The following is a 25,457-nucleotide window of genomic DNA, read 5'->3' as shown; positions in this document are numbered from 1 at the left end:
TAAAATATGTAGTAGCTGAGTAAACAGGGGGTGTATATTATTCATAATGACCATTCATCAGTGTATGTTTGTTCAATAATAGCCCACCTAATAAGATGAGGGGTGGCCTCTCTACTGGATATGCACAACTAAAATTTTCTGTAAGCCTGTGATGTTTGACACATCCCACAGCAAGGACCCAAGAACAGGGGGCACAAGAAAGTGCAGATATATGCTAGTGTTTATGTAGAACATGTAAATGCTGGGTAGGTAAAGGCAATGAAACTATGAAAGCCATTCTGGTTGGTTGTCATGACAACAGACATGATAGAAAAATAATTGCACTGAGAGTATATTAGCGCACACTTGTACCTCTTTGGTTTTTTGTGCTTCTCTATTTCTCTGGGTAAATGCATCGGCGGACATGGATCTCCAGCTGTGTTCCTCTTGAGTATCTACATAAGACACTCGATCACAAATAAGGCATACTGTTAATAAGGTTGCTACAAGCACTACGATTTTGAGGTACAGACTAAAAGGAGACCAAGTATAAGAATTGAGCTACGGGTGTGTTTTGACGGACGATGACCACTTGTTCAACATATGACTTTTCGGGCTTATTGTTTTGTAAACCAGTGGGTGGTCGATTAGCACTTGGAGAAAAGCTGAATCAAATGGGCGACGAAACCTACCTTAAATGGATCTGAATATAACGCAAACAAATTATGTCCAGAATTTATAACACAATAAAATATGATCTTAACCAAAAAATTGCAATTACTTTCAACTCTTCCATTCACACCAAATATCAAGGAAACAGGGGCTGATATTGCAGCCCCGTGTTCTCAGTCAGATCCGTCATCAGATTGAAGTTGTACACAACCTAGCCAAATGCTCCTTTCACAAGATTGTCGATGTACAGTGTTAGAGAACAAGAAATAGGGATTTGGCATCTTCAATCGACTTGAAAGTATGTAGACTTGAGATGTCGATACAAATCACTGACAATCCAGGTGCCATTTCAGCAAACATGGTAGATTGCATCCAACGTTTCTGTACACCATATAGATAAAAAATTGATTTAGCAACTGCATTCAACACATTTATTATGCATCTAGTGAAGCAAACAGTAAACTACAGAAGAGTTATATCTGAATATCTGCTTACCGTGTAGATAAGGTTTGGGGTGAAGCTGATAGTAACTTTTGGATTCAGCAGCATTTGAAAGCCCTTGTTCAACCTGAGGAACTGAAATGGTGTTATCTCATCGTCAGTATGGCCACGAAAGCCACAATAATAGAACAAGTATATAATTTGTAACCAGGTTGCATTTACCGAAAGGGGAACATATGTGTTTGTGAACATAACAGTAATAAAAGATTCTCCAAAATAATAATAATAATGATAGATATAAAGCGAATGCCGACTTCAGATGTTAGCAAAAATACGATTACCATGCCGGAGGCCTTTTATTTCATAAGCATTAAAGCCTTTGGCTATCTCGGTGTAAGTATTTGCTTCCTTAGCTCCGCGTCCTAAAGAAATGCAGGTGATAGAGAGCAAATTGGCTATTGATTTGGAATCATACAAACTTAAATTCCAAAGTCATGGTACCTTCTTACACAAGCCTGCCCCAATAACCCTAGATTTTGCATCAATTATAATGTTTCTCATCTTGATCAGTTTTTGCCTGAAAGGAAAATAAAATATGCTAAGAACTTATATACTAAGAAGATTATTAAAATGATGCCATTTTGTATTGTACATAAAGGAGAATGACAGTGGGAGAATATTTATGCAAAGTTGCCATCTGTGCTATAGAAAATGGGGGCTATTATGTCTAATCTTTTGTAACTTTCGTCGAAGACTATCATAACTAAGAACTATAATTGATTCTCACCTTTTTTAGAGGGACAAGATGGATCTGAATAGACGTGGGATAACATCCTGGATTGGCAACAAGTCGTGCATTTCTTATTTCATCTTGGAGAACTTCTATCAAAGCATACACAACCTCTTGCTGAATAAACAAAGAAGCGGGAAATGAGTTCACAACAAACATATATACTGGCATAAGAGGAATAAAAAGTATGATGGGCTACAAAGGAATCTAATTCAAGCGCTAGGGGTATTACACAAAACAAACACTGATGGAACATGTCAATAGGAATATAAGTCAGTTATCAAATGCTCAAATTCGAACATACGAAACTGAGTAACAAAAAACAATACAACAAATGGAAGTTATAAAACAAGTCTGTAGGGGAAAGTAGTCCAAAAACCTGAAGTTCCGGTGCCCTATGAGCATGTCCATACCACTGTGCGCACCCTCTGATGTCACGCAATGGGAAATACTGCAAGTGTCACTCATAAGAATGACTGGTTGTTATGTGACCAAGGAAATACCTACATAGATAATTAAGCTTGAGTTTGTGGAGAGCTTACCACGGAGACATCAACAATCTTCAGTTGCTTGGGTAAATCTCTAATAATTTCCTAATAGAAGAACTTGCAATCAAACATCAGTTGAAATAACATGGGAATAAAATATTATCTTCCAATGGACAACAGTAACTTGATTCCTTAACAGAATTCAGCAACTAACAGAAAACATTTCAGAAAATGCATGATGAAGATAAATAACCTGTGTTGTTCCATGAGGCAAGCAACAAAAACAACATCAACATCAACATCTTTAACTGTGACCAAATTTGGCAGTTCCTGCAATTTTAAAAGAGATCAACAAATATGGCAAAAAAAATTCATATAAATAAATGTGCTACTTCTTAAAGTTTCCGTGTATACAGGGATGAAACTCAGAACATGGTGGAAATTTGAAGAAATCACCTAACCTAAATTCATGGAGATCTGGGCGCCACCCATCTCCCAAAGACCTCCACCTTTTCCTCTCCTGACCCGTTGAGGAGAGGCACAAACAGACACTATGCCAACTCATAGGGAGAAAACAATTGCGACGGCTGCAAGCTGCAAGATCTCGGCTACAGAGAGGAGAAGAGGTGGAGCTGGTACCTGAGCACATGAGTGAGAGACGGAGTGCAGCGGCCACCTGCCCCTCTTCCCGATGATGGTGATGGCGCGAGGTAGTGGTGCGGAAGATGAGGTCCACCGCGGCCAGCGTGCCGCCGAGGACAGCCACGGCCTCGCCGGAGCCGACGAACATCGAGGCGAGCGCGGCCGTACTAGCCTGAGCCGCTCGTCCTAGGCCCACCGCTCGTCCTTGGCCTTGATGATCCGGAGCAGGAGGACATGGCCGACGGCGGCTCGCCGGAGAGGAGACCGGCAGCGGGGAAAGGGAGTTGGGGAGGCGGCGGCCAGGAGAGGGAGCTAGGGAGGCAGAGCCTGTGGGGATTGGGATAGGGATAGGGTTTGGCCTGGGCGTTCGTTTTGCCTCCTCCCACGACCATCTGCATCCAACCGCTGCAGAACGTGTGGCCCAATCTCTGGTAATCAAGCGAGGGTGAGCGACCCAACCCATGCGTGCGACGTGCGCATCGTGGATAGCCCCGGAGAGCGCCATGGGGTGGCAACGTTTATACCTTTAGATTTGCACCGGTCACGCAAGTAGTTGTATGGCTAGTGCTATTACCTCTATTTTTTTCTTTTGAAACTCTGGGACCGTGGATGATTCCCTCTACCAGATGTGGAACGCAGGACTGGGTCCAGCCATCGGAGGGTGCGACCCAGGCAGGTCGTATAGGATTTCTTTTCCGCGACCGCGACCACGAATCCACGACCCAGTCCCAAATTCCGGCAAATTCCCCATTCCCCGTTCCCCTCCACCCCTCTCCTGCTCTCCCCCTCCCGAACCGGTGCAGCCACGCCGCCGGCAACTCATGCCCCCGCACCTCGCCGGCAGATCGCTGCCGCAGCTCCGTCGCGGTCTCCGCTCTGGATTTCACCGCCGACGAAGCTCTCCCGCGCCTCAAATCGCGCCGGTGTTGTCGAACCCTAGCTAGCGCCGCTCCTACCGGCCGCCCCCCGCTCACCCTAGGCCGCCTCCACCTCCTCTCATCCGCCCCTAGAGTCCTCCTACCGGAATGGTGGTCGCCTCCCGGAGCTGCAGCCGCCGGCGACTTCCCCGGCCACGCGACCTGCTGCGAACCCTAGCGCCGGGCCTGCCGGTCGGCTTCAAGGACGACGACGCACAGCCTCGCCGACAGGCTGCTCTGCGCGGCCCGCACCCTGCTGCTCCGGGACGTCGGCGGTCCGGTCCGGCGAGACCCGACCGTCGCAGCTCCTCCAGGCGTGCCGCCGCCACCGGGAGAGGGAGGCCGACCTCCTGCTGCAGCTGCTCTCCCCCGGCGGCAGCGGCCATACTGCTGAGGATGACGGCCTGCCGCTGCTGGTCGATGCCCCGCTTCCTCTGCCGCCGCACGCAGGTGAGCACTGCCTCCCTTCTTGACCTCACATTCAGCATACGTGTATTTGCCGAGCGTTCTGTGTATGCCGACGGTGTCGTTGACGTCTGCCGTCTGCCGAGCAAGTATATGGGTATTTGCCGAGCCCGTCGGCAAAGCCTCTGTTTCCTGTACGCCAGGTTCACGTCATGTCGCGCCGCCGCGCGAGATCCCCAACGTTCGCGCGCGACGTCCGTCCTTCTAATTTGTTAGACACATGTAAGATGGGTTCACGTCTCTTTGTCACACTAGACACGCCGAACAAAAATTGAACACTGTGCATGCTCTTAAACCCTCCTTGCCGGCGTTGTCCCAGCGTCCGCCTCTGCACTCCCTACTCTCTCAACCCACCAAGCCCACAACCATGGCTGCCCTCCACTTCCTTCTCCCCCTCCTCGCTCTCCTAGTCCTACTCCCTCCCCACACTGTCGGAGGCTCCGACGCCGACCACCTCCTTGCGGCCAAGGCGGAGCTCACCGACCCCACTGGCGCCCTCTCCGGTTGGGACACCAACCAGTATGTCTGTGCATGGCCGCACGTCACCTGCGGAAGGAACTCCACCGCCGCTGTCGATGGGCTCTTCATATATTACCTCTCCATTGCCGGCGTTTTTCCAGCCTCAGTCTGCTCGTTGAGGTCACTTCAGCGCCTCAACCTCGCTGGGAACGACCTTGTCGGCCCCCTGCCCACCTGCCTAGCCGGTCTCCCAGAGCTCTTCGACCTCGACCTCTCTGGGAACGACTTCTCCGGCGAGGTCCCGGCGGCCTACGGCGGCGGCTTTCGGTCGCTCGTCGTGCTCAAGCTGGTCCAGAACTCCCTCTCCGGTGAGTTCCCGGCGTTCTTGACCAACCTCACCACCCTCAAGGTACTCCAACTTGCCTACAACCCATTCAGGCCGTCGCCATTGCCGGAAAATCTCGGCGACCTTTCCAGCCTACGTGAGCTCTATCTCGCCAGTTGCAACTTGACTGGCAAAATCCCTTCTTCCATTGGAAACCTTGGGAATCTGGGCAACCTGGACCTGTCATATAACCGCCTCTCCGGCGAGATACCCACAAGCATTGGGAACTTGAGTTCTCTGTTCCAGATGGAGGTCTACAGTAACCAACTCTCCGGGAGGATACCAGAGGGATTGGGGAGTCTGAAGAAGCTCCGTAACATTGATATCTCCATGAACCTGCTCACCGGCGAGCTACCGGAGGACATGTTCGCCGGGCCAAGCCTGGTGAGCGTGCACATGTATCAGAACCAACTCACCGGGCGCCTTCCTGCATCGCTTGGGACGGCGCGGCGCCTCGCCGATCTAAGGATGTTCCTTAACCAGATTGAAGGGCCGTTCCCGCCAGAGTTTGGGAAGAACTGCCCGCTGGAATTCTTGGACATGTCGAACAACAGGATGTCGGGTCCGATTCCAACGACGGTCTGCGATTCCGGGAATCTGACGCACCTTGTGCTGCTGGGCAACCAGTTCGAGGGCGCCATTCCGGCGGAGCTGGGGCAATGCCGGACGCTGCTGAGGATCCGGCTTTTTAACAATAGCCTCAGTGGACCTGTGCCGCCGGAATTCTGGGGATTACCGCATGTCAGCATGCTCGAGCTCCGTTCCAATGCTCTCTCAGGCACGGTTGATCCTGCCATTGGTGGTGCCAAGGACCTGTCCAACCTGCAAATACAGGACAACCGATTCACTGGTGTTCTGCCTGCTGAGTTGGGCAATCTGAGCAACCTGCAAGAGCTTCTGGCTTCAGATAATAACTTCTCTGGTCCGGTGCCTCAGTCGCTTGATCAGCTTTCCCAGCTTAGCCTGCTTGATCTGAGTAGCAATTCCCTCTCTGGGGAGATCCCACGGGGCATTGGACGGTTGAAGAAGCTGACACTATTGAACCTTTCGCATAACCACCTCACTAGAATTATCCCTCCAGAGATTGCTGAAATCAGTATGATGTACGCTCTGGATTTGTCGAACAACGAGCTTTCTGGTGGGGTGCCCGTGCAACTGCAGAACCTTCATCTGACTGATTTCAACCTCTCTTATAATAAGCTCAGTGGACCTCTGCCTCTTTTCTTCAGTGCCCCAAACTACCGACAGAGCTTCTTAGGCAACCCTGGTCTGTGCTATGGGTCATGCACAAGTGATGGCGATCCAGATGCCATCCGGCGCAGGCGTGCCCGAATCAACATGGTTGCCTCCATCCTGGCCCCGTCTGCAGTCATCCTGCTCATCGGTCTAGCATGGTTCACATACAAGTATAGAAGTTACAAGAAGCGCACTGCTGAAACCGACTGCGAGAAGTCAAGCTGGGTTCTCACATCCTTCCACAAGGTGGAGTTCAGTTTGATGGACATAGTAAACAGCCTCGATGAGAACAATGTAATTGGCAAAGGTGCAGCAGGAAAAGTGTACAGGTCTGTTGTTGGGCCTAGAAGTGAGGCTGTGGCTGTGAAGAAGCTCTGGGCGACTGGTACTGTGGCCAAGAAGGATGACACTTTCGAGGCTGAGGTGACGACCGATGCTGTGGCCAAGAAACATGACACTTTCGAGGCTGAGGTGGCGACGTTGAGCAAAATCAGGCACAAAAACATCATTAAGCTCTTCTGCTCCGTGACCAATAGTGCCTGCCGGTTGCTTGTGTACGAGTTTATGCCGAATGGCAGCCTCGGGGACTTGCTCCACACTGCCAATGCAGGCATCTTGGATTGGCCAACAAGGTTTAAGATCGCAGTCCATGCTGCTGAGGGCCTCTGCTACTTGCACCATGACTGTGTGCCCTCGATTATCCACCGAGATGTGAAGTCGAACAACATTCTGCTTGATGCTGAGTTTGGTGCTAAGGTTGCAGACTTTGGTGTTGCGAAGATTGTTGAAGATGGACGGGACACCATGTCGGTCATTGCTGGCTCTTGTGGTTACATTGCTCCTGGTGAGTTCCTTGGTGCCTGATTTATTTACATGTTTTAAGTGTCTTAAAAATGTTATATTACCTGCCATGGTTTGTAGAAGGTTGTTGTTGAGATATCTAGAACAGCTCCCAGCTTCAGTTGTTCCCTGTAAAGGCTGTAATTGTTGAAATATACAATTACATGACATGTTCTCCATAATCTTTTAAGTTGTTGTGCACTGATGCTACAGCTAAATGCTTGTTTTTAAAATATATATTGGCTTGTGTGTGTGATTGTTCCTTTGTGCATTTCAGAGTATGCCTACACCCTTCATGTAACTGAGAAGAGCGACGTGTTCAGCTTTGGTGTGGTCATTCTGGAGCTTGTCACTGGCAAGAGCCCTATCACACCAGAGATAGGCGAGAAGGACCTGGTGGCGTGGGTGTGCGACAATATTGATCAAAACAATGTTGAGTCTGTTCTTGATCATAAGATTGTCGAGCAGTTCAAGAACGAGATGCGCAAGGTTCTGAACATCGGCCTGCTGTGTGTCAACAAGTCCCCGGAGGATCGCCCACCAATGAGGTCTGTGGTGAAGATGCTGCTGGAGGTTGAGGGAGAGAACAAGCCGTAGGTGGAGAAGGAGGCGCCCCCTGCCTTCTGATCTTGGGGAAAAAGAGAACCCTCTGAAGAACCATATGCATATGAATAAATGCTAATCTGTGCTCTTCTTGTATCATATACTTAATACCGTCAGCATAGTTAGCTCTAAACCTTTAGTACTGGTATTCTAAAAACTCTGAAGCTAACCTGTCGCTCTGAATTCCTTCCTATAAATGTTCCAAGAAGACCCGGCCATCCAAGGCACCTGAGAGGGGCAAATGAATCTGCCTTGTCCAATCCACGTGCGACAGTAACTTTGCAATCCCGCTTTTCATCTGAGCCGTCGGATGCAGTAATTTTTCTTTCACTTCTTGCTTATCTGGATGACTCCATGACGGTTGGGCCCATGTGCGTGCGGGGCCGGTGTTTCAGCGAGCGATCCAGCTTAATCACCACGTCCGTTTTGCACACGCCGTCCGCGTCGCGCCCATGTCCCGCAGTGAAACCTAGATCTCGATTCGTGAAAATATCTGAGCCGGTGTCTCCTCTCTCTCTCGTCTCCGCCTCCCCACTCCCGCCCCGAGCGACACGGGGGCCACCGGTCGCAGGGAGCGTGCTCCGCGGCGGCTGGACACAGGGCCGGTGACAGCGTCGTCTGGATGCGGCGGCGGCGGCGGCTGTATTCGGTTGCAGAAGGAGGTGAGCACGAAGGGTGCGGCGACGGAGGAGGTGGCCGAGCTGGTCCTGCTGTTTCAGGTACAGGACCGAATTCGTTCGGGTTTGGTTATCCCTCCTCTCTGTGTCTTTTGCTCTCTGTCTCTCTGCTCTCAAGGGTGCAGGTTGAGGGAACGGAGGAGGACGGGGTGTGAGCCAAGGAGGGTGTCGGTTGCCTGCTCAGGGGAAGCGCAGCGGCGGCGCTGCTGCTCACTCCTCCTCACGTCCTTGTCTGCACTGGTGCCTCTGCTGCGCCTCCTTGCTTCCTCTCCAGATAACCCATTGGTACTTACCCCCTTCTATCTCGATTCCCCACCCAAATCCTCTTCAATATGCCTGCTTGGGGTTTATTCCCCAAACCAAGGAATACGTCTGTTCAGAGTTCAGACCATGTGTTCGTTCTCAGATGGGGAACTAAAAGGAGTTCCTTATTGACGACTTCGCTCAAAAGCAAGAAGGCTGACGCTGACCATGATCCCAGTTCACAGGCGCCCACGAGCGTGGAACTCGGTGAGTTGCAGATTTTGGATCTGTTTTTTTTTCATCTCGTAGCAGTTCTCTTTTATTGGGTGCTTCTCATTAAAATTTGTTTTGCTTTCATATGGTTGCAACCAGGTGTGTGCGCTACCAAAAAAAATAGGATTTGGTGCCTCGAGTTTCAACTTTCGGCTACAAAAAATCCTGGTGCAGATTTGACTTTTTTTGAAAAAATATGTTATATCCATTCCAGCACAATGCCTGTAACTCAGATTTATTGTCTCAAAGATGATAAGAGAGATACGGTGTGAGCAATATTGTTTTGCTTTAAGAATTTTTTTTATATATTTGTATGTGGTCTGCTAAATAATGCTCAATCCCAGATTTTCAGTGTCAGTGGCAACAACTAACAATGGTTTCTGCTATTCTTAGGTGTAGCTTTACTGCACTTCAAAAAAGGAGTATCATCACCAGGACATTCGTGGGCCGGGCATGAGTGAAACCAAGGTAGTACTGTTATACTTCACTTTACTATACCGCATGACCTACTTACTTTTGTATTGTATTGTCCTGAAGTATTTGGAGTTCATTTCATAAGAGCCTATTGTTGTGAGCATACAAGCTTCATTTTTTATATCACCGTGCTCATTTATATTTTGTAACCAAACTGAAAAGATTAAAGGAATCTTTGAACAAGTCTGTTTGATTGTTCACTCTATAAATAGAGTCTATTACTGGAAAAATGAATTAGACAACGGCGGCTTGCTAGCGGTGGCAGTGGGTGGATGACCTTGACCTCAGCTGATGAACGACAATGGCCAATGAGCGACCAGAAGCAGGTACGTGCTTCTGTTGTCTTGGTAGCATATTGTGGCCGCAGAGGCGACGTCCCGGTGCTGTTCTCATGCTTTGTCAGACACAGACATGCCTTGGCGCCGCCCATCCCCTACCCACCTCTAGCCCGGTGCTGAGCTGATTGAACCAGAGTCCCCAGGCACACTGCAGGGCAGCGGCCACATTGGTTTTCATGTTGTGTATAGCGGTTGTAGTGTAATACCCCAAATTGACGAAATAAATGTTTGAGCATTTTTGAAGTGCAAGTAATATTATGAGGACCTAAGACAAGTTGAGATATGAAACCATATCTTTATAAAGCTTCAGTGTTGCTGGCTAAAACAGAGAAACTATGGAAAAATAAAAAAATAAAAATAAAATTTGTGTCCTAGAGCTTGAACACTGGAGCTGCAGTTAGTAGGTTTAAGCCATTGGCAGTTACTCTAAGCAGTGTTGCATATATTATTGTTTTATATTCTGGTCTAAGAATAGCACATCTTCATTAACAATTCTCCATTTGCACATCTTCACTAAGCCATTTTGCTGCTGAAGCTCAGCTAGACCACCATGTATCTTCAGTCAGGTGCCCAAATCAATAGCTTCATTTTTTTATTTGCTAAATTTGGCGTCCTTTAGTATCTGAATGTACATGATCACTTTGAATTTTTGTCATTTTGGTTCTACCAACGAAAATTTTGGTTTAAAGATGATGAGTTTCAGAATGTGGTTAGTTCTGAGTATTGTGCCACTGTTATTTTCTCTCTTTGTAGTTGAATAATTAGCGGGACTCTATAGACCCGTTCTTAGCTCTATAAGCATTATTGTTCTTTAGTTTTAGCTGTGTTGATTATACCACTTTTGTTTTCTCCCATTGCAGCTAAATGATTAGCAAGACCTGTTTGGACTGAATAATGTTCCACGTGAGAGAAATAGCATGCTGATATTATCCTGAAATAATAGCATAGGGAGGGGACGAGTGCTATGTGTGTGTTCAATTTTCATGACTATGAAACTCAACTCATCCTTTCTTTGATTCTGCACTTTGATAATTGGTTTCTTAATTTAAACTCAGTATGTTTTAAGCTATGCTTCCTCTGCTCATTACTTCTGATACTTGGATACTTTGATTCTGCACTTTCATGTTTGGTTTCTTTCATTCATCCTTGCATAGAATTGCCTTTATGGAGCTATTGGCGATTCGGTCCATTTGTCCTATTTGAATCATTTTCCCAGTTTTTTTTTATTTTCTTTTATTTCGGAGCGGCCAATTGACTAAAATAGCTTGTTACTTTTTCAGCATATATGATGCCATTGGCCAGCATGCCGTTGATGTACCTTATGTGGGTGGGAAAAGGGAATATAAATATCTATCCAGATATGGTGCCATTGCACTATCATTGTCACCCCACGAGGTACCAGAGGATGTCTCTTGTGTGTAGTGTTTCATTCAATAGCAAAATAGTTCGTAATGTAGGATAAAATGCACAGGTGGTACTTCGGTTACTCATTAGTGTCATTTCAGTATCTGGAATTTGTATATTCTTTCATGTTTGTTTGGAAGTCACCAATATATACTCTTTGGTCCCCCATTCCACATGACTAAGCACTTGCTAATAAAACAACCATCCCTGCAGTTTCTGGCAGTCAATTGTGTTATTCAACAATCCGTGATGGTTGACTGGGAGAGCAGTTTAGTCATGTGGTGATTAGGAATAAAATTATGAAATTTGATTAGTTATGTGCAGCTTGAGTTGACTGAAATCAATGACAATTTGAGACATCAAGAATAACTTCAAAATCAAGCTGATGGTTTAATTGTACAAATTGGTGTTTCTCCATGGATTTTTCTTGTTCATACTTTTGTAGATTGTTATTTGGCAGCCGATATAGAATTACTAATGCAAAAGGAGAGAACCATTTGATTTTAGTGGCCGATACGGAATTACAGGAATAAAACGGCATATCTAAATGCATATTTTCCAGTGTCTTCATCTAGACCATGTGTCTCTATAGTGTACCTTTATAGTGTGTGAACGGGAACTATCAGTTCTCGATTTTTTCCGGTTCAAACCTAAATGAATCCAGTAAAGTTGACAGGCTATTAAAACTAATGGCCACTTTAGGGTTCTCCCCAGCTATAGAATGCCTGCTATCAAATTTGTTTTCGTTGCGGGTTGGTTCAGATTTGGGTTTGTGCTGGATAGCTATTAGGTTGGTGTGTAATTGTTTTGATTGGAGGTATGGGCCTCCTTCAGGAACCTAAACAATGGATCATAAATCCCTTGAAATTCATATTAAGCGCATGGACAACAGGTCATGCTGAATAGCTATTAGGTTGGTGTTGGTTCAGATTTGGGTTTGTGCTGAATAGCTATAATGTTACTTCTTCATATTGTTTGGTGGTCGACACAAATGCAAAAGGAGAGGTGAAAATTTGGGATTAATGATGCATTGCTTACTAAAACAGAATAGATCTATTTTTATGAAGAGCTCTAAATAATAGTGCTGAAAATAATATCAAACACTTGATTAAAGTTTATTAACCTACACAATGCAGCTCCATATATTTGGTTTCCTAACTATTTCTTATCTATTTCTTTCAGTTGAGTAGCTCCAAAATTAATAAGCTACAGAGCTACATTTTTAAGGAGTGGAAAAGAAGTATATTGAGGATAATATAACTGTGATAATATATGTTATCAAGGTACACCAATAACTTGACTGTTTTTTTGGCCTTTACTGCCAAACTACTAGAGAAATTGTTTGTGCTGAATTACGAACATGTAGTATTGTTACATGTCAGAGTAATACGGTTCTGATGTTATCTTGAAATAATAGCAGTCGGAGGGGACAAAGTTTCCTTGTGGCAGTTTTATGTTTGTGGTGAGTTAAGAGTATCCCATCCTCGCAAAAAAGTTAGTTAAGAGTATCGCATGATCCAGTAACATGTAACTGCGTGTTTTGCATGTTGACTTTCCCAGGAGATTCAATTCTGAATTTCCTCACTGCTCTATGGATCTATTGTTGTTGGACCTAATGATATACAGTCAGCTGCCTCACACCATCATTTAGCCTTTCTTGACTTGACAAGTTTGATGTAATAAAATGGTGTGCCTAGCTATCGGATTAGAAATTCCACCATATGATGCATCTTCCGGTTCTTCTAAATATCTAAATTTGGTTGCCTATAATCAATTTAATACTCCCTCCAATCATATTAGTACAAAGTTGCGCTAAATCAGTGACACTTAATTTGGATCGGATGGGGTACTAGATATAGTATATGCAGGTACTATGTATACTTATGGATTCTAGGATCCCCCTTTCTATGGGCGCAGAGGAGAGCATGTCTGCAATGTCTAGGTTGTTTCATTGGTGGAACCAACCCAGGCCTAGGAAAAATAGCAAGTCTCGTGGCCGGCAGCGGGTTGCCTGTCTATGGAAAATATTGGTTAGTTCTTCATTGCTTGCTACGAGTTGATTGTTGGCGGCAGTTTACCTGCCTATGGAAAATATCGATTAGTTCTTCATTGCCTTCTATGAGTTCACAACGGAATAATCAGAAATACACTATAAGAATCTGTCCTGAATGTAGGGCGTCTTTGCTAAATTGAGGACAACGTAAATACTTATTTTTAGAAATTGCAGAGAGGCTGCCGAAGTTGAAAAAAATATATAGTATGGAAGTGAAAGCACCGAATGCTTCTGGGATAGAAGTGCTTGTGTTGGTATGTTCCTGTTGCCGTTTGCTCTCTAATGTTAGCTTGCATGATGAGAGAGGGAAGTGGTAGTTTTTTTTCCGCTGGATATATATTTGTTGAATTATTTGGTTCCTTCTTCCACTAATCTTATTTTTTCAGTCTACTGTTGTCTTACTTCTCAGTTTGATTTGGAAAAGACCTGCTGATGTTTGCATTCCAATTCAATGATGGTTGCCCAGTTTATGTTTGAGTGTATCATACTGCTATAAAAAGTTATACCAATTTATTGTATACGTAAATTATTATGTGAATATCAGAGGTTACGATTAGTTATCTTAGAACTTTATATTGAAAAATATTCAAATTTATAGCTGTTTAAGAGTTATAAATATGTATTTTTCTAGGTTGTCTAAATCAAGAGCTTTTATCGCCTCTTTAGCAATCTACTAGGATCATTGGTACTGTCCAATATGTATTGCTATTGGTATATATGTACTCGGATCTGGCAGCCATATTGTATTGTTCATTCCATTGATTATACCTCACGTAACCTCAAGTATATGACTTATGGTTGCTGGACTCGGGGAGGGATTGAATTCCCCAAATATATTATTATCAAAATATGTAGCAAGTTTTCACATGATGCTCTTCTACAATCAAGCATGGTTGAAAAACATGTTCATACAGGATTTGCCCTCTTTGAAGCAAGATATTGTCACCAGATAGTAGATCTTTCGCCAAAGCAACTAAGAAAAAGCAAGTTGGTTGTTTCCTGAGAGATGTTTATAACGGTCTTTGGTCCGGCAAACGAAATGCTGCCAAGAAAGCTTAACATTAAGAAAAGGATTTCTAATTCATGTAGATGAAGTACCCAAACAATTCATAATATTCTACAACCAAAATAAAATAGTGTAGTATTACACATGGCTTCAATATTGTGTTGGTTTCGCCTGTGCGCGGGGCGCACCGGGTCATCTATGATGCACATCCTTGCACTATGGTACATTTATTAGGCCTGGTCTATCTATGATGCACTTTCTTTCTTATGATAGGTACTTATTTATGCTCCTAAATAGCAGCTGCCACCCTTAAAAAATGATGCTTATTCATGTCTCTGGCTGCAGCTTTCAAACTCACTTGCATTCATTAATAATTGATAGATAGTACCTATATCAAACATTGCTGGAGTCATCTCTTGGAGAAAACAGTTTACACTTGATGGGTATGCATATTATGCCTTGTGTTAATTGTTCAGTACACTGGGAAAACAATACTAACTTGTACTTAAAATGTCTGTGCAGCCTGCCGGTTCCTCAAAGCTAGCTTTACCAACTGAGTTCTAAAACGGGAAGGACATATATTGATGGTGTGAGTGGTATGATCTTGTTCTCCGCCAACTCCTATTTGTCTCCTCATGTCCTGTGCTCCACCATTCCTCTAGAGTATAGGCAGATTCTTATTATAAGCTTTGGTAGCGTGTGAGACAACAGAGGTGACCTCCCAATTAATACTTCTGGTGGTATTACTTTCCAGTTTTTAAGCAAGATCAGCAATTATGTGAATATACTTTTTCTTAAGTCTCCGTGTTCATTTTATAATGACTTATGTAAGTTCATAAGGTGTTGTGAAGCTGTGGTTCTCTTATGAATTAAGGTTTTTCACTGGTGCCTTGGCTACAAAAAGGTATATACTTTGATCGAAACCAGGAATTACTTTGGTATGTCCTGCCAAGGCATAATAATAGAGCAAGCGCTAAAATCTCACCCATTCCTCAATTAATTTGTTCCTGCAGCTAAGGAAGATGACAGTGTTTGCTATACGTACATAGAGGTCTCTAGGCACCCCTTTGGTTTAAAACTTAAATTTACCCAAAAAGTTCTTTGAAAGAATACATGCTTCCTTTTTTTAGTCATCCTATGGAGTTGCCAACTATTGGTGCAATAATGGAGCATGATTCTTGCTGATTATTGTGACCAAGCAAGTGGACAGAAATGTTTTATGTGCATTGAGTGGACTGAATTTGCTGGTTAGTCAATTTTGGGAGTTTCTCGCAAAAAAAGTTAATTTTGGGAGAGTTGGGTTAGTGAATATGAAGGTACATCAGCTTCTTCAATAACATTTCGATCCGTGTTGGTTCATCCTAAAGATTATTTATGCTTGGCTCATTTGTACATATGTGTGCTTGTTGTTATTTATCATAATTGATTTAGTGAAATAGTTGGTGATGTTTAGTCTGGTAGCCACTAAAAATTGTCTGTGTAGTTGGTTCATCCTAGAGTCATTGGTGGCTGTGTTGTACGAGTTTCACAGGGTTGTTTCTTTTCTATGCTCATGTGCTTTGCTCTTCTCTGACGCTTATTCGGCTATGTCAAGTTTTGTGCCTCTCCTGACCTTAACGTGTTTTCTGGGGTGTTATAAATATCATATCATTTACTATCCTTGTTTCGGATTATGGTTTTATATCTACCTAATTTTGTTGCCTGATTTTCTACTTGGTTGTTTATGTGTGTAGTGCCATGAGGCCGGCTCTCAAGATGAAGAAACGGGAGGAGGAGCGCCGGCTCAGGGAAGCTGCATATTGTTTTCATGGATGCATTTACATATTCTATGTTTGGTTCGTAATAGCACACTTTTCTTAAGGAAGTGAAGAATTTAAAGTAACTTTGTTTTCCCCAAGAAAAAATCTCCATAGATTAAATTGTGGCTTTATTATTTGGAAGGGTGTATGCTATTAGTTATTGTTTAGTTTCAGACTCATTTTGGAGCAAGAGGTCGCGTCAATGTGGAGACTAGGCGGACTCAAATTGTTGTCGACTTGCCTCTATACGCCAGCCAACACCCTATCAAATTGAGAAATTTGAGGTATGCAATCTGAGTTCTTGATGAGTTTGAGTACTGCTTCTTGGAGTAAGGTCGGTGTTTCTATGTTAATGTGTATCCGTGTTTTCACTTCGGATAGAAGATAACACCTTCAGAAATCACCCCAGATATTATAGATTTGTAGAGTGGTAGAAGCTTACTAGCCAAGATCGGCGCGGCGGCACGCCGCGCCAGTATAGTGGCTGACTGATGGAAATTTTGGTGCAAAAACTTGATACACTGCTTTAATTATAATATATATATATAATAAACCCGATTACCTAAATCAGATGGGCTAGTAAATACCCGTGGGTCTCCACAGTGCTGAAATATGTGGTTTTACGGTGTTGGCCCATGTAAAATTGAGTGGGCCACAATTTATTCATATTTAGATATTGTGTCATTGTGTTTCTGTTCATCGAACGAATATTAACTATTTTTTTTAGATAAAGGAAATATATTAATATCAAAAGATACCAATTACACCCAGCCTTTGCAACAACGTCCCACCCTAGTGGCAGTACGGATGCACACAGCCAAAAAAGAGTAAAGAAAATTAAGAAATAAAAGTCCCGCTACAGCCTTCCAGACCTAGCAACAGCAATACAACCACCACCACACTCCAAAAGCGACGCCTCCAAGAAGGGAATAGTGCACCCGTGCCGCCGTCGCCCGACAAAAGGTCTTAGATTTTCATCCTGAAAATAGTCCCCACTCTCAAAACAATGCCTCCAACAAGGTCATTGCCAGGCACAACCAGTTAAGGCCAGACCTTGGGTTTTTACCCTGAGATGTAAGACTCTGAACTTCACCCGTGCTGCCGCCCCCACATGCATACCACTGCTGTGGAGCCCGGAACGCCAAGCAAATCCCTCAGCATCACAGAGACTCGAACCTCCTTTAGCTAGTCCACCAATCCGGCCTTCATGATATTCCTTCTTCTGACTTCACCATGGACCAAGTAGTCACCTGATGTCAACACAGAATAGAGTTTCGCGCCGCTCTCTGCGGAACCAAACGGTCGGAATAAAAACGTGGGTGCGCGCGACCGAATACCACCCGATCCAGCAAACTCCAGGCAAAAGATGCATTGTTTCATTCGCCGGTGGAGCTTTCCGGAACTCATCTCTCCAGCCATATCAAGGCAAACTGACCTCCGATAGATCTTCATCTTCGCTTGCGAGAAACCCGAGGGCCGCCACCAAAAACAAAGCAAGACCAGCAGCCCCACGCCGCCAGTCCCTCCTGCCGGATCACCAGGGAAGAGGACGGTGGCGCGGATCATGTGTACCACCTCCGAACCATCACCGGGGGCGGAGGCCGCCAACGCTCCACCGAATCCTCGAAGGCTACCAACGGAGAGCATCAGGCCCCGGCCAAGTAGCCATGCCGCCCGGCTTCCTCCACCGGCGCTTCATCACCTCCCATGGAACGCCGTCGCGGAAACCCTCTCCCCCCCCTCGTCGTTTGACGGAAGGGGCGCCGTCGGGGACGGGGTTGTGCCCGGGGCCGAGGCCAGCAGCAGCGGCGGCTGAGGGGCGGCGGTCCGTGGGCGGCTGCTCGTGGCGGGGCAGGCGGGTCCTCCGCCACCGCCCAGGAGGGGGGCGGGAGAGGAGGAGGGCGGCGGCTAGGTCATGAGAGGAGGAGGGGCAGCTAGTACTTTCTGCTAGTATATATTAACACCTGAGATATAAAATACATCATTTAACTATAAATACATCATTTAAATAGCAGCTTTTATTTCCTTGTATGTAATTCCTTACTAAAACAAGTTTAGACAAAGAGATGACATGAAATGTAAATCACACTAAATAATGGACACGATACAAAGTAGAGAGGATGGAGTGTATTAGGGGGCCATGAGTGTCTCTACCCTGATCTACTGTTTCTTATTACTCCTTTCGTCGTCGGACGAAAAATAATAATGCATTCCTTGTTTTTCCTTGCGGAGTGTGGGCCTGCAAAGGCTGCTTGGTTTTTTTGGTGGAGGAGTTTTGTGCCATTGCCGGACTATGTGACTATATTTGCAGAGAAGGCTGCCGAGAATGATTGCATGGAATTAATCTGTGCAATTGTTTTAACGGGCAATTGTCTTTGCATTGCAAAGTAGTGGTATTCTTCTGGCGTAATTAGTTAGTGGCTTTGAACAGCGTGTGACGTGCAGAGGTTGAGTTATAAGTATGCATTGAGGAGAATATTCATCAGGAAGGATTCTAGCGATATGGACAAATAGTGCCAGAAGACTGGCAGTAACATCTATAGATGACGCTGCAGAATATAATTTTCATACAGCGGATTTTGCCATGCTTGTGCAGGGTCTTGACGGTGGCGGCGTTGCATCGCTGTGTCTGCTTATTTTTGGTAGAATTTAAAGATCCTTGGACCAAATTGATATAGAGCACCAAATAGTGGTTAATAGTCAATCAGTTATGGGCCCTTGGTTACACAACACCGAATAGTTTATCCATCATGGAGATAAAGCTATTCTATTATGGACATGCACCACAGCATATACTTCTTAGTTTTTCTTAACCTGCATGCTCTTCAGAAATTCTCCATGGCAGATCTGACAACAGACAATCCAATCCATGAGGCAACTGTCAGAGGAGCAGTAAATTAGATGCCCATTGTCAATCAAAATGAAGCTTGCCGCTCACAGTGTGTAATTATTGACACACAGGAACGATCATGTGGCATAAAAACTTTATTTGAATTATTACTACCATTATGCTGAAGAATTGAACATATCACCAGATATGAAAAATCTATACACTATCAGTAACTTTATCCTTTCCATGTGTTTTCATCAAAAGGATATCAGTCAATCGAATCCATGAGACAACTGTCAAAGGAGCAGTAAATTAGGTGTCCATTGTCAATCAAAATGAAGCTTGCCACTCGCAGTGTGTAATTGATAATTGTGTAACCATACTGAAAACTCTATATTGGTCTTTGTTTTTTTGAAGTGGACATTTAGATAGAAACCAAAACTAAACTCACTTGATAACATTCTTACACCAAGAACTGCGAATACATTAACTTTCTAGCGAATTTGTTACTCCTTCTGTAAGTGGCCATATTACAACTTGAAACTCTTAAACAATGATGGTAGCAACGACCCATACAACCTTTTAAAGGCGCTTTGAAATTCCTCAACTCCATTCATGCATATTGGTAGTACCGTGAATACCTAGTTAAGAAACTTGCAAGTGTCACTTGTATAAATGAGTATAAAGTACATAGTGGTTGATAAGCATTAGCAAGTTATCCTCAATAATAAACGGTATCATTTACAAACTCCACTACTTAAGAAAATCAAAATGACAAATACGAAAATAAGATAAATTGGAAACCAGAAGGACGGCAAATATATCAAAATGTACCCAACAGAACAAAAATACATGAATGTGCCTCCAGGAAAATTTCTTGAAGCTTGGTACGCGCCCATCATTTAGTTCAGGTGAACTGAGCACATTAGTAGTGTTCATGTATAATTCTTGGTTCTACCATAGGCCATCAAAAGATCACTGCATACATACCACCTATTTGATTTACCATGTGTTATATCCTCACCATATTTAAAGAAGTTCATCTGAAATCTGAAAATTTTACTGACAAAATAGACATTTTCTACCATCACATGTCATTAAAATCAACCTCTACTTCATGTATTGAGCAGTTAAATGACAAATTATATTATTACAGCGAATAATCCTAAGAAAGCAAGTGGCATACCAGGAATACCAAAAGGGCAGGATAAGAATATATATGAGAAATTAGGGAGAGTACGATGTTAGATCAAAAACCTATATACATAGTTTATGGGACATATGTCATTATCACTTTATGTTGCACCCGACAGGTATGGTGCCCATAAAACATGAGACTGTACAGCTGAAAGAGATGAACCAATATTGCAGTATGCTCAAAGAAAAAAGGCATTCACAAGAGTTGAACCAATATTGCAGTATGATCACATGAAAAGAGGCACTCACCAGGATATTAGTCAGCAATTCAGGATTAATTCCATTATTATGTTAAATGAACAAACTCAATCCACTAAATCTGACCATCTAAATGTTTTTCTTGATGTGATTTCCATTTAAGGACAACCTAAATCCAGGAACGAATACAATATGTTGAGGCATGTCAAAAGTATAATAAGAAAGACAGTCAATGACCATCCTGGAAGCGTCAAGACTTTGATGACAAGTTGACAACAGTATGTAGAAGAATTTGTAAAGAAATTTGGAAGAAAAATAAACCTATCAGTACATTTGGAAAAATATCTGCAGAGCTGTTGAAAAAGGTTTAAATTCCTGGACTGGAGAAGTTTGTTGAGTGACCATAAATGAATGAGATAACTTATGCACCTTAGTTTAAGATGTAATCAGCATCTATTTCATTATCTCTCTGGAAACAATGTAGAGACGCCCTCCACCAACCGCTCCATTCTTCAGTGTTGCGACCTGCAGGCTACACACATCTGCCTGAGACCAAGAGCCGGAGCAAGAGACTATGAAAGGAGAATAGAACTGCAGGTAGCAACACATTTTTCTAAATACCAATCTATTTTGCCAGCATTTTTTCCGATGGATCAAATACTGTGAATATACTACATAAAATGCTCACTATATTAGTATTTTGGTACTCAGCATACATGAATATCGGCGTGAGAGCAAACAGAACGTACCATCTATCTATGATAAAGTGCAATACAAAGCATAGAAAAGTCCAGAGATCAGGCATCAGTAAATGAATATGCATGGATAGAGCTTTCAAAGCTGTCAAAAGAACTTGTCGTAGGAGAGAACAATATATGGCAGCACAGTAGGCTAGAAGAAACTAAGTACCCATCTTTTTCATATGTTCCAGGAGAAAAAGTGATTGAACTCGTCTTCAATCTCTAGTTTGCTTAGTGCTAAAAGCTGACTAACAATACCAAAAAATACCACATGCCTCTTGCAATGCTGAAGATTGACCATACACCTGCAGCTTGTGGTAAAGCTTCTCCCCCTTGTGTAATACAATACAGTGCACGGATATAACAACTTGGGGTAATGATTATGCATTAATATAAAACCACCGGCATCAAAACTGTAGTAATTTATATAACAACATGTTATGTGTGTGCTCTTGAGAGCCCACACACCTATATTGTGTCAAAACCAGATAGAGGTTAAAGTTAGCGGCCGGTAAATCCAACCGGTGAGTATTTGGGGTGCGTGGCTGAAATCTTTATACCTGTTGACTGAACAACGGTCATAGCAACAAACAAAGAAGGTATTGTACATGAAAGCATCATTAGTTGTTTTGAGGGGAAGAAAGCAGGTATAAAAGAAATTGGACTGAATGCACCGTATAATGGGTTCCTGATAGAAATTGAACAGTCTGATACTATATAGGTCTTGCCGTCTTGGGCATGTCGACAACAAAAAATTAATCGTTAAGATTGATCCTTCTTTCCGTTGATCCCTGAATTGGTCGATGCAGTTTTGTGGCACACAATCCTCCGTTATGTCTCCCTGCAATGTTATTGAAGGCAGGGATTGTATTAGAGGAAGGATATGGACATTTCTACCGACACAAGATGGTATAGCAAGCAAAGGGAAGGAAATGTAGGGACATTTATAGAATGCAGCGTGCAGACCCCTTAACAAATTCTCTTTACATGAAGTTGTATAGAATATTTTGTTCAGAGAACAAACAAAGAGACTGATATATAACTTTTTTAGAGAGAAAAAAAAAACAAGAGAGTGATATATAACTGTTGATTTGAGTCTATTTAAAAAGAGCAATACGTATGGGAGGGCACATGGCATTGAGCTCGTCTTTGGGGCAGTGCATGCATTGTTATGTACACCAGTGGGCATGCCACTTAGAATACGAAGGGGAAGAACAAAATAGAATATACATCTGGCCTAGGAGTTTTCATTGCTGCGAAGGAAACTTGTCTGAATCTATATTCATTATTTAATACAGTTAGCTGGACTAAATAACATTAGGAGAATCCCTGACTGGGGGAACCATCTCATTTATGCACTGTTGTATAGAAATTAACTAACGTAAAAAAATGTACTCAAAATCAAGCCTGAAGCAGATCGTGAAGAGGACGAACACGGGAAGTACCTCACGGCCGATGACAGCAAAATCAAGCTCGTACAAATCTCCTCTTGTGTGTAGATTCCGCAGCTGCAATACGTGCGCTTGCCAAAAGCAAATCAGTAACCAGAATAAGGACACATAAGAACAGAAGAGAAAGAAGACCGATGGCAAGATGAAATCAAACCTCGAACAGATCGTGAAGAGGATGGACCAGCCTCACTCGCCATCATAGAGGTAGCTGGAAGGCCAGGAATCTAGTGTTGGGAATCATTGGAAGAAGGCTTCCCACCGGCATGAACGCGCACACCCGGAGAAGTGTCCAGCACAAAACAAGAAGCAGTGGTCCGCGCTGAACCAGCCGTGCCAGGAGGAACAGGGACAGGGATTCGGTAACATTAACACAGCAGGGCACGCCGTGCCATTTACCCAGCAGGCTTACGGAAAGCAAAGCATGACGCCCTAGCCTGGGGCGCCGTGGTTGTATGACGCCCTGCTCTGAGGCGCCATGCTTCATGGGGCAATTTCACGCCATAGTTGCCCTTGGATTAGGTGTGGACAGTGGATCATGGGGGAATGGCACGGCGTGCCCTGCTATTTCAATGTTACCGAATCCCTGTCCGAGGAACAGTAGCAGAAAACCAAGGCAAACCAGTAGCAGCCGAGGCTGGTCGCCGGGGAGATCAGCGACCCGACGTTCACGCCTCCCGCGCCCGCGCCAGGAGACCACCCCTATACTCGCGCGGATCTTATCGATGGTCACAATCTTAGTCGTCTTCGTCTCCTGCCATGTTGACTTTCCTGACAACGGCCGGTGGCGACGGAATCAGATTCTAGATCGACGAATTGCTGCTGAGAGGAAGAAATAAGTAGGGTACATGTAACAACCCGTAGGTTCCTCGCCGATTTGATCGACATTCTTGAAGCAGTCGACGCCGCGGGAGGGAGGACGGCGATGTAGGCGTGGGGGCGTCGCGGGCAGCGGCGGCGCGTGCAATCACCACCACGGGAACGTCCACCAGCTGCACCTCCACCACCACGAAGCCGAGACGGAGGAGGAGAAGCCATGGCCGACGCAGGGAGCGCTCCCAGTGGTCGCGCTGCCGTTCGCCGTCGGTCTCCGCGGCCGGTGGCTGGCGGCACCACCAGGACATGGATAGGCCTTCCGCACCATTCACCAGCACGCATGCGCCACCATCGTCATAGGACGCCGCGCCACGCCCCTCCACCCCACGGGCCACGCCGCCCTCGTGGATGCCGGAGACGACCAAGAAGAGAGGCGATCTGATTGGGGATTTCGGGAGTTATCGAGAGAGGACACGTGGGGAGAATAGCTAAACGGTGCTATAGGCAGCTATAGGCACCCAAATAGAAGACCACGATAGTGCAACATCGGAATCGAAGAACGTGAAAAAGGATCACCGGAAATTTCCTAGAGGCACCAAAACTACACAGAGCATGCCTCAAAATTATGAGAAAAATGAAGTAGGTTGCCCTATAATATATAGTATTATGCATGTTGCTGCAGTTTGTTGGCTGGGAACCGCAACCTCAATGTTTGTACTGATGGAACATACTTCTCTATCCATAAAATGATGTCGAAAGTTTGTCTAAATTCGAATGTATCTTGACACTCTATAGTACAAAAATATACATCCAAATTTAGACGAACCTCCCGACATCCTTTTATGGACCGAGGGAGAAATAGATTTAAAAACTATCCCAGATAATGTGTTTCTAAAGTAGTATCTTATGCAGATAGCTACACTGTTGGTTGAACACTTTTGTTTCTATTTTATTATGTGCTTACCAAATTCATTTTTTTTGGAGTCCAAAGTAGAGGATACTTGAAATCTTGTTAAGTCACACGCATGCCCTTATAGCAAGGTTAATAGTCCTCACTTTTTTTAGTCAGTATGTATGTTCTATTTTTTCAACTGTATATTTGATTGTATTTCTTTTGTATTTGTTTGATAGGCTTAATATAAGAGGAACCGCCGGTAATGATGTATAAGGATCTTGGCATGCAAGTATGATCAGGACCATTTGGTGGCCTGCGCCCATTTGTTCCTTGCTTCTTAGTGATGCTCCTGATGTATTCTTATGTACTTATTGGGTTATTGAATGTCTTGATGGCACCTAAAAACATGATGTTTATACACATTTATTTCTCTTTGCTATGAACAAATGGTTGGATGCACAAAAAGTTGCTCATGTGTTGTACATGTGTTATCTGTAGATAGTTGCTTGAAAGTTTTTATTTTCTATAAAAAGATTGCTTATACAGGCTTAAGGGCTGTAGAAGACCTACTGAATGCTTGGGCAAATAAACAAACATCAGTCGCATAAAACTTATGGTTATATTAATGTCTTGCATTTGCCTGCGCGCCGGGGCGCACCGGGTCATCTAGTGAAACTAAACTTGGAAGCTAATCTGTCGCTCTGAATTAAACTAGAAAGCATCGGCTTGGCGCCCGTGGGCTCATTCTTTGGCCATATATGATCATTTTTAGTTGCCTTTGAGTGTATGCTTACTGAGTTGCTGAATGGCTCGTTGGAAGGGTAACAGTCAATTGGACCTAGCAGCAATTATGCCGGTTGTTCATTTTCTTTAAATTAATGCGCAATTGTTTGTATCGCTATATATATGCTTCAATCTAACTTAGCAAACTTTCTTAGTTTGTATCGCGATATATATGCTTCAATCTAAATTAGCAAACTTTCTTAGTTTGTATTCACTGTCTTGTATTATTATTAATTATTACCTGTATCATAGTTGAGTCTCGTTGCTAAAATCTCAGCACTTTGGGTATTTTTTCATTAAAGAAATTTTACTGTATACGGGCATATGACACCTCTAGATGCTCCCGAGTGGTTCTCTTCTCTCCAT

At 44.1% G+C, this 25,457-nt stretch overlaps 1 protein-coding gene, 2 long non-coding RNA genes and 1 pseudogene across 10 annotated transcripts; 2 read left to right on the top strand and 2 right to left on the bottom strand.

The window, feature by feature from the left end:
- Positions 1-934: 934 nt before the first annotated feature.
- LOC124689879 lies at positions 935-3,160 on the bottom strand (annotated as a pseudogene).
- A 1,060-nt stretch (positions 3,161-4,220) lies between these two features.
- On the top strand, positions 4,221-24,670 carry LOC124691947. 6 transcript variants are annotated; one of them, XR_006999215.1, is made up of 9 exons: positions 4,221-4,379; positions 9,504-9,578; positions 11,203-11,317; positions 12,509-12,609; positions 14,731-14,828; positions 14,908-14,981; positions 16,119-16,468; positions 20,894-21,006; positions 21,959-22,406. It is a non-coding gene; the product is annotated as an uncharacterized LOC124691947 (long non-coding RNA). The 6 variants fall into 6 exon arrangements; XR_006999216.1 differs by lacking the exon at positions 4,221-4,379 and adding an exon at positions 9,209-9,278 and having other exon boundaries at positions 14,767-14,828; XR_006999213.1 differs by lacking the exon at positions 4,221-4,379 and adding an exon at positions 9,209-9,278.
- On the top strand, positions 4,390-8,410 carry LOC124691944 (receptor-like protein kinase HSL1). 2 transcript variants are annotated; one of them, XM_047225234.1, is made up of 3 exons: positions 4,390-7,318; positions 7,592-7,634; positions 7,694-7,844. In XM_047225234.1, the coding sequence occupies exons 1-3, from the start codon at positions 4,762-4,764 to the stop codon at positions 7,734-7,736; spliced, it is 2,643 nt and encodes an 880-aa protein (XP_047081190.1). In that variant the 5' UTR covers positions 4,390-4,761; the 3' UTR covers positions 7,737-7,844. The 2 variants fall into 2 exon arrangements, with proteins under 2 accessions (XP_047081190.1, XP_047081189.1); XM_047225233.1 differs by having other exon boundaries at positions 7,592-8,410.
- On the bottom strand, positions 19,374-22,940 carry LOC124691946. 2 transcript variants are annotated; one of them, XR_006999212.1, is made up of 4 exons: positions 22,755-22,940; positions 22,595-22,657; positions 20,839-21,990; positions 19,374-20,578 (listed from the first exon to the last, which is right to left on the bottom strand). It is a non-coding gene; the product is annotated as an uncharacterized LOC124691946 (long non-coding RNA). The 2 variants fall into 2 exon arrangements; XR_006999211.1 differs by having other exon boundaries at positions 19,379-20,007; positions 20,461-21,990.
- Positions 24,671-25,457: the final 787 nt, after the last annotated feature.

Source organism: Lolium rigidum, chromosome 2 (genome assembly GCF_022539505.1).
Source record: "Lolium rigidum isolate FL_2022 chromosome 2, APGP_CSIRO_Lrig_0.1, whole genome shotgun sequence".
Lineage (NCBI taxonomy): Eukaryota > Viridiplantae > Streptophyta > Magnoliopsida > Poales > Poaceae > Lolium > Lolium rigidum.
This window is presented reverse-complemented; position numbering and strand designations above follow the sequence as displayed.

Bases quoted from the DNA above. Each gene is read 5' to 3' on its own strand.
- LOC124691944 (XM_047225233.1), top strand. From the start codon at position 4,762: ATGGCTGCCCTCCACTTCCTTCTCCCCCTCCTCGCTCTCCTAGTCCTA. The intron at 7,319-7,591 runs GTGAGTTCCTTG...TGTGCATTTCAG, and splicing joins TTGTGGTTACATTGCTCCTG to AGTATGCCTACACCCTTCAT.